Below are 12,780 nucleotides of genomic sequence, written 5' to 3' on the forward strand. Positions count from 1 at the left end.
ATTTCATGGCTGCAGTCACCATCTGCAATGATTCTGGAGCCCAGGAAAATAAAATCTATTACTCTTTGCACTTTTTCACCTTATATTTGCCATGAAGTGATGACACCAGATGCCATGCTCTTAGTTTTTTGAATGTTGAGTTTTAAGCCAGCTTTCACTGTTTTACCCTCATCAAGAGGCTCTTTAGTTCCTCTTCTCTTTCTGCCGTTAGGATGGTATCATCTGCATGGCTGAGGTTGTTGATATTTTTCTGGACAGTCTTGATTCCAGCTTGTGATTCATCCAGCCCAGCATTTTGTATGATGTGCTCTGTATGGAACAGGGTGACAACATACAGCTTTGATGTACTCCTTTCACAATTTTGAACTAGTCCATTCTTCTCTGTCCAGTTCTAACTGTAGCTTCTTGTCCTGCATAGAGCTTCCTCAGGGGACAGGTAAGGTGGTCTGGAATTCCCATCTTTTAGAATTTTCCATAGTTTATTGTGATCCATACAGTTAACGACTGTAGTGTAGTCAGTGAAGCAGAAGTAGATGTGTTTTTGGAATTCCCTTGCTTTCCCTATGATTCAACAGATTTTGGCAATTTGGCCTCTGGTACCTCTGTCTTTTTTAAACACAGCTTGTACTACTGGAAGTTCTCTGTTCTTATACTGCTGAAGCCTAACTTGAAGGATATTGCACATTACCTTGCTGGCATATGAAATGAGTGCAGTTGTTTGAACATTCTTTGGCATTGCCCCTCTTTGGATTGGAATGAAAATTGACCTTTTTAGTCTTTAGGACCTTTATAAAATTGGACACCACTGAATCTTTTCAATCTTTATTTCCAACTACAGTGCATAAACCCGCCTTTCTTTTAGGTAGGTCAACCAGGTGTCTTTGGAAATATTATCTCCCTATTGTTTCTATGCTTATTTCTCATATCCATTCTCCCTAGAATTTTGGTTTGTGTTCAAAATCTTAAATTTACAAAGCATACAACCTTGGATGGATATTGTAAACTCTTGAGTCTGTAAAACGGGAATAATAATTTCTAGACTAAGGGATGTAATGAGAAGCAAGTATGTTAGGGTATGAAAGTACATTGCCAACACTCATCAATCTAAGCAATTATACTTTGCTTGATGAGTAATACAAACTAAGAACCTTCCTAATTTATCATTTGAAGTTTTAAACAAGGTGATAGTATATGGGGGTGTATCTTGTGTGTCTTTATTGTTAAAGAATTTAAAGCTTTTTTCCTGGGCAACTTGATGCTGTATTAGTGTGCTTTTAATTACTTTCAGTTACAGACTTAAATATATAAATTATGATCAGATGTTTTGGTCACAGCACCTAAAAGAAAAGTAAAAGGAGGAAACATGTCTAAATTTTATTTCTTCAATTTCTTTTCTTTGGGGGTTTCCATTATATATTCCCTGTGGGAAGTAAGAATTTTCTAGTCAACTTGCTTTGATAAAATTTCTTAAGAGAAAATAAACTTACTCATTCTCAAAAGGGTATTCATCTGAAAGTCAAAAATATTCTGACTTTTCAGTAAATATCCAAATGATAATTGATGCAGACCAAAATATATTATTTATAGCCTTAGAATAGTCTCAAGTTGCATATATTATTTTAATAAGCTGTAGAATGATAATTTGCATATATGACTGTTACTTTAAAGGTATCCTCACTGATATTTTTGCAGATGTGTTATATAATGTTGGTCTTAGTTTTAAAATTAATTAATATATTTTTTTATTTTTGTCTGCTCTGGATCTTTGTTGCTGTGCAAAGCTTGTCTCTAGTCGTGGGTAGCAGGGGTAATCTCTAGTTGTGGTGCGTGAGCTTCTCATTGTGTTGGCTTCTCTTGTGGCGTATGGGCTCTAAAGCAAGCAGGCTTCAGTAGTTGTGGCTCATGTGGTTAGTTGCCCCAGGGCATGTGGATCTTCCTGGACCAGGGATCAAACCCATGTCCCCTGCATTGGCAGGTAGATTCTTAACCATGGGAACCAGGGATCTTAGTTTTTAAAGCTGCAATTCCCCTTGAAGAACCGATAGAAAATTTCAAGTTGTTTTGAATAAAGAAAAATTAGATGTGACAGGTGTGGAGTGGTGTTTGAGTCTTCAACTTTTAATATTTCTGTGGAACTCAAAATTTAATAGCAGTGTTACTAATATAATTCCTAAATAACAATTAACTTTGTTAGTATAGTGTGTGAAGAAACACTTGGATTTATATTTAACCTGGCCAGCGACATGGAGAGCCTATTTAATGATCCCCAAAGGGCCAGACAGTAGAGTGTTGTGTTCGTCATTCTACTATTGATAATGAATCAGTAGCCATATTGGTAGAAAGAGAATGACTACTTTCTTAAACTTAGAGCAGTTTCATGATGATCCCCAAAGGGCCAGACAATAGAGTGTTGTGTTCGTCATTCTACTATTGATAATGAATCAGTAGCCATATTGGTAGAAAGAGAATGACTACTTTCTTAAACTTAGAGCAGTTTCATGACATGGACATTGGATTTGGATATTATATTTGGGTTTGCACTTATGTTAATTTAGGATAGTTTCCTTAAATGTCTAGGCCTCTGTTTCCATGATTGTAAAACGATGGGGCTGGACTATTTTATCTGAAAAAGCACTTCTAATCCTAAATTATTTATTTTCTGGCTAGTCCCTGGTTTACATGGAAGAGGAGATTTGAGAAATTAGGGAATTTGCCTAGATTCATGGCTAAGTAAGAGGCAAAGCCTCTTCACCTTCAAATGCTGCAGGTCAGGAAAGTTGACTTTCATAAGCAAAGCCACAGGGATACTTAAAATCATTTATTTTAATGTAACTTTAAACTTTATATTTGTTGCTTTTACTGCTACTGTTTTAGCATCTTAAGTTTCTTTTATATAAATCATTTGACTTATAATTTTTAACTTAGTTTTTCTTTTGATGTAAGTTTATTTCTTGAAATAAATTGGCCATTTTATAAGGAAGATATTAGTTCTTTAATCTGAAAGTGATACATCTCAGTACTTAGACTGTATAACTCTCCCCACACTTCGCCTTCTCCCTCCCCGCCACCCCCCTCCACCACCAAAAAAAATGGTTTCAGTAACTTAGAAAACTCCTATTCTGATTTTGTGATTAATGTCGGGGGTATTTATTAGGAATTTTGGCACTGTATTTTCAATGAGAATTTTGTGCTTTTGAAAACTAAAAGTAAAAACTGTAGCTGAAAGCTGCACACACTTTTTTGAGCAGAAGATAGAAAATGAGATTCCAGCTCTTATAATGAATGTAACTGAGAAATGAGGAGTTATTTTTGAAGCATTCCTTAAGTCTATATAAGAAGAGTTGTACAATGGTTGAAATCCATTTCATAAATTACTGTATTTGGAGACACAGACTTTTCTCACCATGTTACTCTTAATTTATATAGTACTGTGTTTTTGCTTTTTTTTTTTTAACTCTTGAAGCTAACTGTAAAGAATAATACAGTCTAGTATAGAGTCTAGTTTGTTTTGTTCATTCAGATTTGTTACTCTTCTAAAGCCAGTTAATGAGAAGAATGAAGTAGTTTTAATGAACACAGAAAATTGGAATTGGCATTACAGATGATTGCTATAATCTTATCCAAGTGTTCAGTTTATTTCTGTATTTTGTTTCCATTTTAAATTTTAAACTGTGCTCCTTTTAGTTTATTAGTTGCAAATTCTAAGTTGTTTCCCCATCTGTTTGCCTTGAAGTGATGGGACCAGATGCCATGATCTTAGTTTTCTAAACGTTAAGCTTTAAGCCAACTTTTTCACTCTGCTCTTTCGCTTTCATCAAGAGGCTCTTTAGTTCCTCTTCACTTTCTACCATAAGGGTGGTGTCATCTGCATATCTGAGGTTATTGATATTTCTTCCTGCAATCTTCATTTCCACTTGTCCTTCCTCCAGCCCAGCGTTTCTCATGATGTACTCTGCATATAAGTTAAATAAGCAGGGTGACAATATACAGCCTTGATGTACTCCTTTTCCTATTTGGAACCAGTCTGTTGTTCCATGTCCAGTTCTAACTGTTGCTTCCTGACCTGCATACAGGTTTCTGAAGAGGCAGGTCAGGTGGTCTGGTATTCCCATCTCTTTCAGAATTTTCCACAGTTTATTGTGATCCACACAGTCAAAGGCTTTGGCATGGTCAATAAAGCAGAACTAGATGTTTTTCTGAAACTCTCTTGCTTTTTCGATGATCCAGCAGATGTTGGCAATTTGATCTCTGGTTCCTCTGCCTTTTCTAAAACCAGCTTGAACATCAGGAAGTTAACGGTTCTCATATCGATGAAGCCTGGCTTGGAGAATTTTGAGCATTACTTTACTAGTGTGTGAGATGAGTGCAATTGTGTGGTAGTTTGAGCATTCTTTGGCATTGCCTTTCTTTGGGATTGGAATGAAAACTGACCTTTTCCAGTCCTGTGGCCACTGCTGAGTTTCCCAAATTTGCTGACATATTGACTGCAGCACTTTCAGAGTATCATCTTTCAGGATTTGAAATAGCTCAACTGGAATTCCATCACCTCCACTAGCTTTGTTCGTAGTGATGCTTCCTGAAGCCCACTTGACTTCACATTCCAGGATGTCTGGCTCTAGGTGAGTGTGAGTGATCACACCATCGTGATTATCTGGGTCATGAAGATCTTTTTTGTACAGTTCTTCTGTGTATTCTTGCCACCTCTTCTTAATATCTTCTGCTTCTGTTGAGTCCATATGATTTCTGTCCTTTATCGAACTCATCTTTGCTTGAAGTGTTCCCTTGGTATCTCTAATCTTGTTGAAGAGATCTCTAGTCTTTCCCATTCTATTGTTTTCCTCTATTTCTTTGCATTGATCACTGAGGAAGGCTTTCTTATCTCTCCTTGCTATTCTTTGGAATTCTGCATTCAAATGGGTATATCTTTCCTTTTTTCCTTTGCTTTTTGCTTCCCTTCTTTTCACAGCTGTTTGTAAGGCCTCCTCAGACACCCATTTTGCTTTTTTGCATTTCTTTTCCTTGGGAATGGTCTTAATTCCTGTCTCTTGTACAGTGTTCATGAACCTCCGTCCATAGTTCATCAGGCACTCTGTCTATCAGATCTTGTCCCTTAAATCTATCTCTCACTTCCACTGTGTAGTCATAAGGGATTTGATTTAGGTCATACCTGAATGGTCTAGTGGTATTCCCTACTTTCTTCAGTTTAAGTCTGAGTTTGGCAATAAGCAGTTCATGATCTGAGCCACAGTCAGCTCCCGGTCTTGTTTTTGCTGACTGTATAGAGCTTCTCCATCTTTGCCTGCAAAGAACATAATCAGTCTGATTTTGGTGTTGACCATCTGGGGATGTCCATGTGTAGAGTCTTCTCTTGGGTTGTTGGAAGAGGGTGTTTGCAATGACCAGTGCGTTCTCTTGGCAGAACTCTGTTAGCCTTTGCCCTGCTTCATTCTGTACTCCAAGGCCAAATTTGCCTGTTACTCCAGGTGTGTCTTGACTTCCTACTTTTGCATTCCAGTCCCCTATAATGAAAAGGACATCTTTTGGGGGTGTTTGTTCTAGAAGGCCTTGTAGGTCTTCACAGAACCGTTCAACTTCAGCTTCTTCAGCGTTACTGGTCGGGGCATAGACTTGGATTACCGTGATCTTGAATGGTTTGCCTTGGAAACGAACAGAGATCATTCTGTCATTTTTGAGATTGCATCCAAGTACTGCATTTCGGAGTCTTGTTGACTATAATGGCTACTCCATTTCTTCTAAGGGATTGCAGCCATGAAATTAAAAGACACTTACTCCTTGGAAGGAAAGTTATGACCAACTTAGCATATTAAAAAGCAGAGACATTACTTTGTCCACAAAGGTCCATCTAGTCAAGGTTACGGTTTTTCCAGTGGTCATGTATGGATGTGAGAGTTGGACTATAAAGAAAGCTGAGCGCCGAAAAATTGATGCTTCTGAACCGTAGTGTTGGAGAAGACTCTTGAGAGAGTACCTTGGACTGCAAGGAGATCCAACCAGTCCATCCTAAATGAGATCAGTCCTGGGTGTTCATTGGAAGGACTGATGTTGAAGCTGAAACTCCCAATACTTTGGCCACCAGATGCAAAGAGCTGACTCATTTGAAAAGACCCTGATGCTAGGAAAGATTGAGGGCAGGAGGAGAAGGGGATGACAGAGGATGAGATGGTTGGATGGCATCACCGACTCAATGGACATGGGTTTCGTGGACTCCAGGAGTTGGTGATGGACAGGGAGGCCTGGCATGCTGCGGTTCTTGGGGTCGCAAAGAGTTGGACATGACTGAGCGACTGAACTGAAGTTCTTTTTTTAAGCTTTTTTCCAATGTCATAATTCTTTTAAACCAATTCAAACTCTTTTAAGAGGAATAATAGAATTCTATTACAGTGTAGAATTACTAAAATATTTAAACCTGCTTGGGTTTCTTATAATAGACAAACCTAAGACTTTTGAAGTGGATGTTAAATGAGCATTAAATCTAAAATTGACTTCCTCGTTTGTTCTTGCACTACTTACTGTTCTGTCTTAATTTGTATACTGAAAAAAATGAGATTTGTATACTGAAAAAATGTACCTGTTCTTCAAAGCATTTGAGCACTCTGAATGCATATTGCTATATTGTGTGGCTTGTAAGATTTTATGTGATTGCACATATGAAGGTCTTTATTTTTTTAAATTACCTGTAGAAGCATGTCTTTTCCTATCAGTGATACACTTAAAAAATGCAACTGAGCTTAAAATATGGTAATCTCTACCAAAAGTGGATCCTGCTGTTCCTGTTGCAAACAGATTGGTAGATAGTATATTTGGAATCCAGTGCATAATATGTACTCCACTCTTGTTCTCTTCTCGATCTAAAATGTCCTTCCTTCCCATCTGATATGGCTAAATCCATTCTACATGTCTTCTAAGGCTTTTTCCTAAGTAACTTAAAAAAACGTAAGATCAATTTTCATGCAGAATTGTTACAGCCGTCTATTCAGTTTATGACCTGAGTTAGATAATCATACCACCAAGTACATCTGTCTTTAATTTAAAAATATAAAATAGTCACATTGTACTTGTTTTCCTAGAGATTTCAGTCTTAAAATATCTTCTGCTTTGTTCTTATTAGAATCTCTGTTGTGAGAATACTGCATTCATAGATTTCTGCAAGGATATGTGTTCCATTCCTTTTGTTTTTTTTTTAGAATAGAGGTTCTCAACTTTCTTTGAAGCAGTAAGCCCTTTGAAAATTTGCTGCAAACAGTGGACTCTTGCCTAGAAAATACATGTATATTTATGCACATATTTAGGTTCAGAGACTTCTTGATTTCTCTATATCCCATGCATGCTAGTTAAGAACTCTTGCCCAGAAGTACAATTAAATCCTTAGGGCAAGCCTGACCATCAAGAGGGCAGTGTTCTCAAACCACATTGTTTTGCTCCCCCGATTAAATTGCTTTTATTGACTAGTACATTGTTATGCTTCACCCAGTATGGAGGAAACTTGAGAAACAGGATGTGAAATTCACTTCTGTTTTGGCTATAGTAATATTGGAGACTTTGTCACTATTTCATTGTTTTTCAAAGCATTAGATTGCCATCCATTAGAGGGGTATTAGATCAGTTTGGTGGTCTGAGCCACCAAATATTAATTGATTTTAGTTTTTTTCCCCTGTATTATATGTAAATATTAATAAAGGCATATTTGATTTTAATGTTACCATTTTCCTTTATAGTGTTAGTACTGTTTTATGAAACTTCTGTTTTTGTTTTTTATATAATGTATATGCTGGATTCCTGTGTAAAATATATTTCCTAAATAACTGTTTTGTGGTTTAAAAGCTTAAAAACTACTGCAGTCTATCATACTTTCTTTTAAGATATAATCAAAGAAGAAATTTCTTGTCTTTTTACTATCTATAAAATGGGAGAGGTAAAATGCTACCTCATAGGATTGTTATGAGGTATAAATATATGTAAAATGCTTAGAACAGTGCTTTCCTAGCACCATAGTAGGTGTTCAGTGAATGCTAGCTATCATAATTACCAAGAAAAGTAATCTTCAGTGCTGGTGTTTTGTTTTTATCTTAAATGCACACTAGAGACTTTTGTTATTAAGAATGTCCTTTATTTTGGCTGTCAAAAAATAAACCAAGAAATAAATTTGTGGCCAAAGATTAATAACTAACCTTTTGTCCATCTTCCCTTGGTCCCGAGTTCATTACTTTAGGTTTTCTGTTGTATCTATGTAAGCAGCTCTCATACCCTTTCTGGAACATCAGAGTTCTCAAAATATGACATTTAATTTGATTCCATTAAAATTTCAGAGTTGTTTTCATATTCATCTGTGTTAGGAGGAGAGGTAGAGGTTCTTGTGAATATTTACTGCCTGTATTAAACTAGTTGATGAAACAGTAGCTGCCACCATGGTTAGTTGCTGTCTTTTCACTTTTTACTATGTGATTGAGTCTAATATAGAGAAGAGAATCTTGATACTCCATTAACTGTTGTCTGCCTTACTGAACAAGATTTTAAGTCCAATTAAATCTGTGCTTTGTAGAAATCCAAGTTATAGTAGATCTTCATGGTGAAGCTCTTCTATGTTAATATTAAATATTGTCAAGGTAAATGTTACTATGATACATATGTATCTTTTCTAAAATAACAAAATTTCTCATCAATTTCTAATTCCTAATAAAATTTTTGATTCAGTTAAATCAATTTGTATGGTAACAGTGCTTGGGCAAGGAGATGTTACTATTATGGAAATATAAGGAATTGCAATTTTTTAGACTCCCTCTAGCCATATGTGTTTGTTAAAACTAATTTCTCATTTGTATGTTTTTAGAAACATAGTATTTGACATTTTGAATCTTTAGTGATAGCCTGCTAAGTCACTGCAGTCACGTCTGACTCTTTGTAACCGTATGGACCATATCCCACCAGGCTCCTCTGTCGATGGGATTCTCCAGGCAAAAATGCTGGAGTGGCTGCCATGCCCTCCTCCCCGGGATCTTGCCCACCAAAGGATAAGACGCATGTCTCCTGCAGCTCCTATATTTCATGCGGGCAGATTCTTTACCACTGAGCCATGGGGAAGCCCTTTTAGTGATAGAGAAATCCATTTAAAGCTGAAAAAGATAATCAGACTTCTCTACACTGAAGATCAAATTTTGTTAAATGAGTACTCCCATATGGCCCAGAATTTCTGAAAGCACAAATGCTTAGAAATCCACGGTCAAAGTTATAGAATCTTTCCCTTTTGTTACTTTTAACAATTTGGAGGGTTTGTAATGCAGGTTGCAAACCCAAACAACTTTGTGAGAATTTATTCTTGACAGGAATAAATTTAAAAAGAGTGGAGTGGGGAGAATCCGGTGATTGAGAACAGAAGAGAATGGAAAAGAAAACAGAGTAGAAATAAGGATTTTTACGGTGAAGTCTAGGTACAATAAATGGTGAGAGAAGTCCAGACCTCAGAAAATATATACCTTTATCTGCTGAGACGTTAAAATCTGAGATATGTTTTTATATGGGAGAACGGGTGGCATGTGCATTTCATGTGAAATTATAGTGGTCATAGCTTTATAAGTATTCTAAATTTTAGGAAAAAATTACAGCAGTATTTGTTTTGTCAGAAGTATATGAATTTTCCTAATCTGTGAATGTTAGGATAGTTTCCCAGCTACACTAAAGGATACAAGTGAAGGAAAATCACTTTTGATCTTTGAGATCATGAGGAAACTTGGGGAGGTCAGTGACCCAGGCGTAAAATCAGTAAGGCTTGAACATTTAAAAAAATATATTGATAGAAATCTTACATGGGCAGGATCAGTAGTTAAAGACATTTTAAATGATATTATAGGCTTTTTATAGGGCTCTCTTTTTCTGAGCATAAGATTATTTATTGGTCATTTCAAGGTTTACTTGAGACATATTTCCACCAATTCTTGCTTTCCAAAAGTCCTAAGTTTTTCAAGGGCTGCTGTATCTTGCTGGAAGGCAGCATGGCTCAAGGGAAGGAATCTGAGGCTTTGAAATCAGAAAGACTCAGATGTGTAAATTAGTTTTGCCATTTAGTTATTACTGAGGTCAGTGATATCACTCTAGCTCTAGCTTTATCATCTGACTGGTATATGTTAATTTTCTTTAAGGGTTATGGTGAGGTTTAGGTATAGAATGTAATTGTTCAACAAATAGTAGCTGTTGTTACTAGTCATTTTAAGGAACCTAACTTGATGACTGTGGAAGGATTTATTGTATTTTGATTGTTCTAAAATTTTAAAAGCACAGTTGTTCAGAACTGAAGTACAGATAAAGAGAAATTCATCTAATTTGTGTCCATTTTTCATTGCCAATGCCTACAAGTGACTTTTGTATTTTATTAACCATATGCATTTTTATAAAGTCCTTAATGTATAAATGGCTTTTAATGTTATTTTATTTTTTTAAATTTAACTTGTTAGATTTTCCTATTAAATTTGCAACATTATTTTGTGATAGACTGTTTTTCCATCTACTTACAAACTTTAATAGTTGTAAATACAGTTGGAGGTGGGCCTGGTATTTAAATATTTGAAGCTTTCTAATGGCAATGCAGAACTGGTTCCCTTTTTATTCTTTTCTGATGCTCAGAATAAATTACTAAGAAAAATATTCTTTGTGTCTCAGAATGAGCATTATATATTTTCAGGCCCTTTTGAAGAATTTTTTAATCTGTAATATAACTGTGGTATGTATTACAATTATAGTGGCCAATAAATTTTATTTCCATTTGTTTAGCATTTCCTACCTGTTTCAATTCCACAAAGGTAAATTCAGTTGGAGAGTACTAAAAAATAATAAACTTTAAAGAAAACCTTCAAGTATACTTAAAAATTAGCATTATGATTATTGTTAGATGTGCTAGTCTTAGCTCATTAATAAAACTTTTTACCTAAATGAAGTTTTTTCCAAAGTGTGTTGTGATAGTTTTATTTTAAATTACATTGCAAAGGGTTTTGGGCTTTATTTCTTTTTTGGGGGAGGGGGGGGCTTTATTTCTTACCTAATATGTATATACTGTCCAAACATCTAGTTAGGTGAAACTGAAATGATTCACTTTTTACGTTACAGGAGATTACCTGGGGCAATTGATGTTATTGGTCAGACTATAACTATCAGCCGAGTAGAAGGAAGGCGACGGGCAAATGAAAACAGCAATATACAGGTTTAGTATTTTATGAATTATTATCTTTAAATGAAAGATTATATCTATGTTCTCGTTTAATTTATTCAGTCATAGCCCTCTCCTATGTGTTAGGTACTTTTGGTGCTTTTAATACAAAGGGGATTTAAAATGTGAATTAATCACTGCAACATAATCACTATGTTATTATAAAACTGTTCTATTTAAAATGTATAACCTTTGGATATTTTTCAGTAAAATTTCTTTTCCTTGCTATGAGTGTGATATATAGACTCATTGGACTAAAAAAGGAAGGTATGGGAAAAGTTTAAAGAAAATAAAATCATCCATAGTTCTGCCATTTAAAGACAACTACTCTTAACATTTTGATACACCTTTTCCTCATCACTAAGTCAGATTGGGACAGATACAACTACAATTATATTTTTGTGTATCCATTTTTTCCCGTTTAAAATTATCATTTGCATTTTTCTATATTCTTAACAATTTGATTTAAAATCTCCTCTTGATAGATTTATTCTGTGGCTGTACCATAATTTATTTAATGTGACATTTCTGAGAGAAATAGATCTCATGCTTTTCAGTTAAAAGGATGAAAGGAGATGAGTTATTAGTAGCTTGGATAACTCAAGTTTGAACTTGAGTAACTTAAGATTTTCAGCTGTTAATTGACCACACTTTTTCATTATTAATTTTCTTTCTCTAAGTACTTTAAAAAATATCCAAAGTGTTCTGATTCTTATTACTTTTAATAAATTAATCATATGAATGTTCTTTTTAGCACCTTTAAAGGTAAATTATTCCTAAACTGGAAGATAATCCTCTTTCTTTCCCCCACAATTAAAAGGCCATGCTTATTCTTAAAATAACTCTGCTTTCTACTTTAAAAAATAGCTTTTCAACATAAGCCTTACAAAAATTACTGTACTTAAATGTAGGAAAAGTTAATGAAAGGAAGGATTATCTGTTCAAATGATATGCTTTAGCCAGCAAGGATTTGAAAAGTATAAATATATAACATTATGTTGCCTGCTTTTTCTGTTTTTCCCAAACACATTTGCACATTAGAGTCTGTCAGGGATCTTGTAAAAAATTCATATTTCTAGGTGCCACTCTCCTGTGGGTTTGATGCTTGTCCCTTACCTATTCACAAAGATTGGTATTTTGTAAATACTTTTACCTATTGAGTATAAACCCTTGTTCTTAAAGTTCCAAGGCTCGGATGAAGAAGCTTTTTATATATCCAGTGCCTGTTACTTGCACTCTATTTGATGCATGCCGTACAACCTCTTACTTTGCAACCTGAGATGACAGGCTTTGGTATAATGCATATCTGGTTCTGCTGCCGTCTTAGTTTCTTAATTCTGATATCTGTGACTAATGATTATAATGCCTTAATTTGAATACTTTAACTTTGGTTGAGTAACAAAGATAATACTCATTACATTTTATTTGTGAAATACTTAATTGTCTCTTGCTTACAACGTTATTAAATCTCTTAGTTATTCCATAAGAATTTTACTTGTAATGATTCACTTTTTCCTAGGCTTTGACTATGAACATTTTTAAAAGTGTGTTTGAGTGTATACTCA

The 12,780-nt window shown here is 35.1% G+C and overlaps 1 protein-coding gene across 16 annotated transcripts in view; it reads left to right on the forward strand.

Annotated features, from left to right (window-relative positions):
- Positions 1–12,780, forward strand: part of FIP1L1 (factor interacting with PAPOLA and CPSF1) — a 65,173-nt gene that overhangs the window by 24,235 nt on the left and 28,158 nt on the right. For all 16 annotated transcript variants that reach the window (XM_061420183.1, XM_061420185.1, XM_061420171.1 and 13 more), the window contains one exon: positions 11,116–11,209. In XM_061420183.1, the coding sequence (XP_061276167.1) occupies positions 11,116–11,209 (94 nt within the window). The remainder of the gene's footprint in view (positions 1–11,115; positions 11,210–12,780) is intronic.

This window comes from Bos javanicus, chromosome 6, assembly GCF_032452875.1.
Source record: "Bos javanicus breed banteng chromosome 6, ARS-OSU_banteng_1.0, whole genome shotgun sequence".
NCBI lineage: Eukaryota > Metazoa > Chordata > Mammalia > Artiodactyla > Bovidae > Bos > Bos javanicus.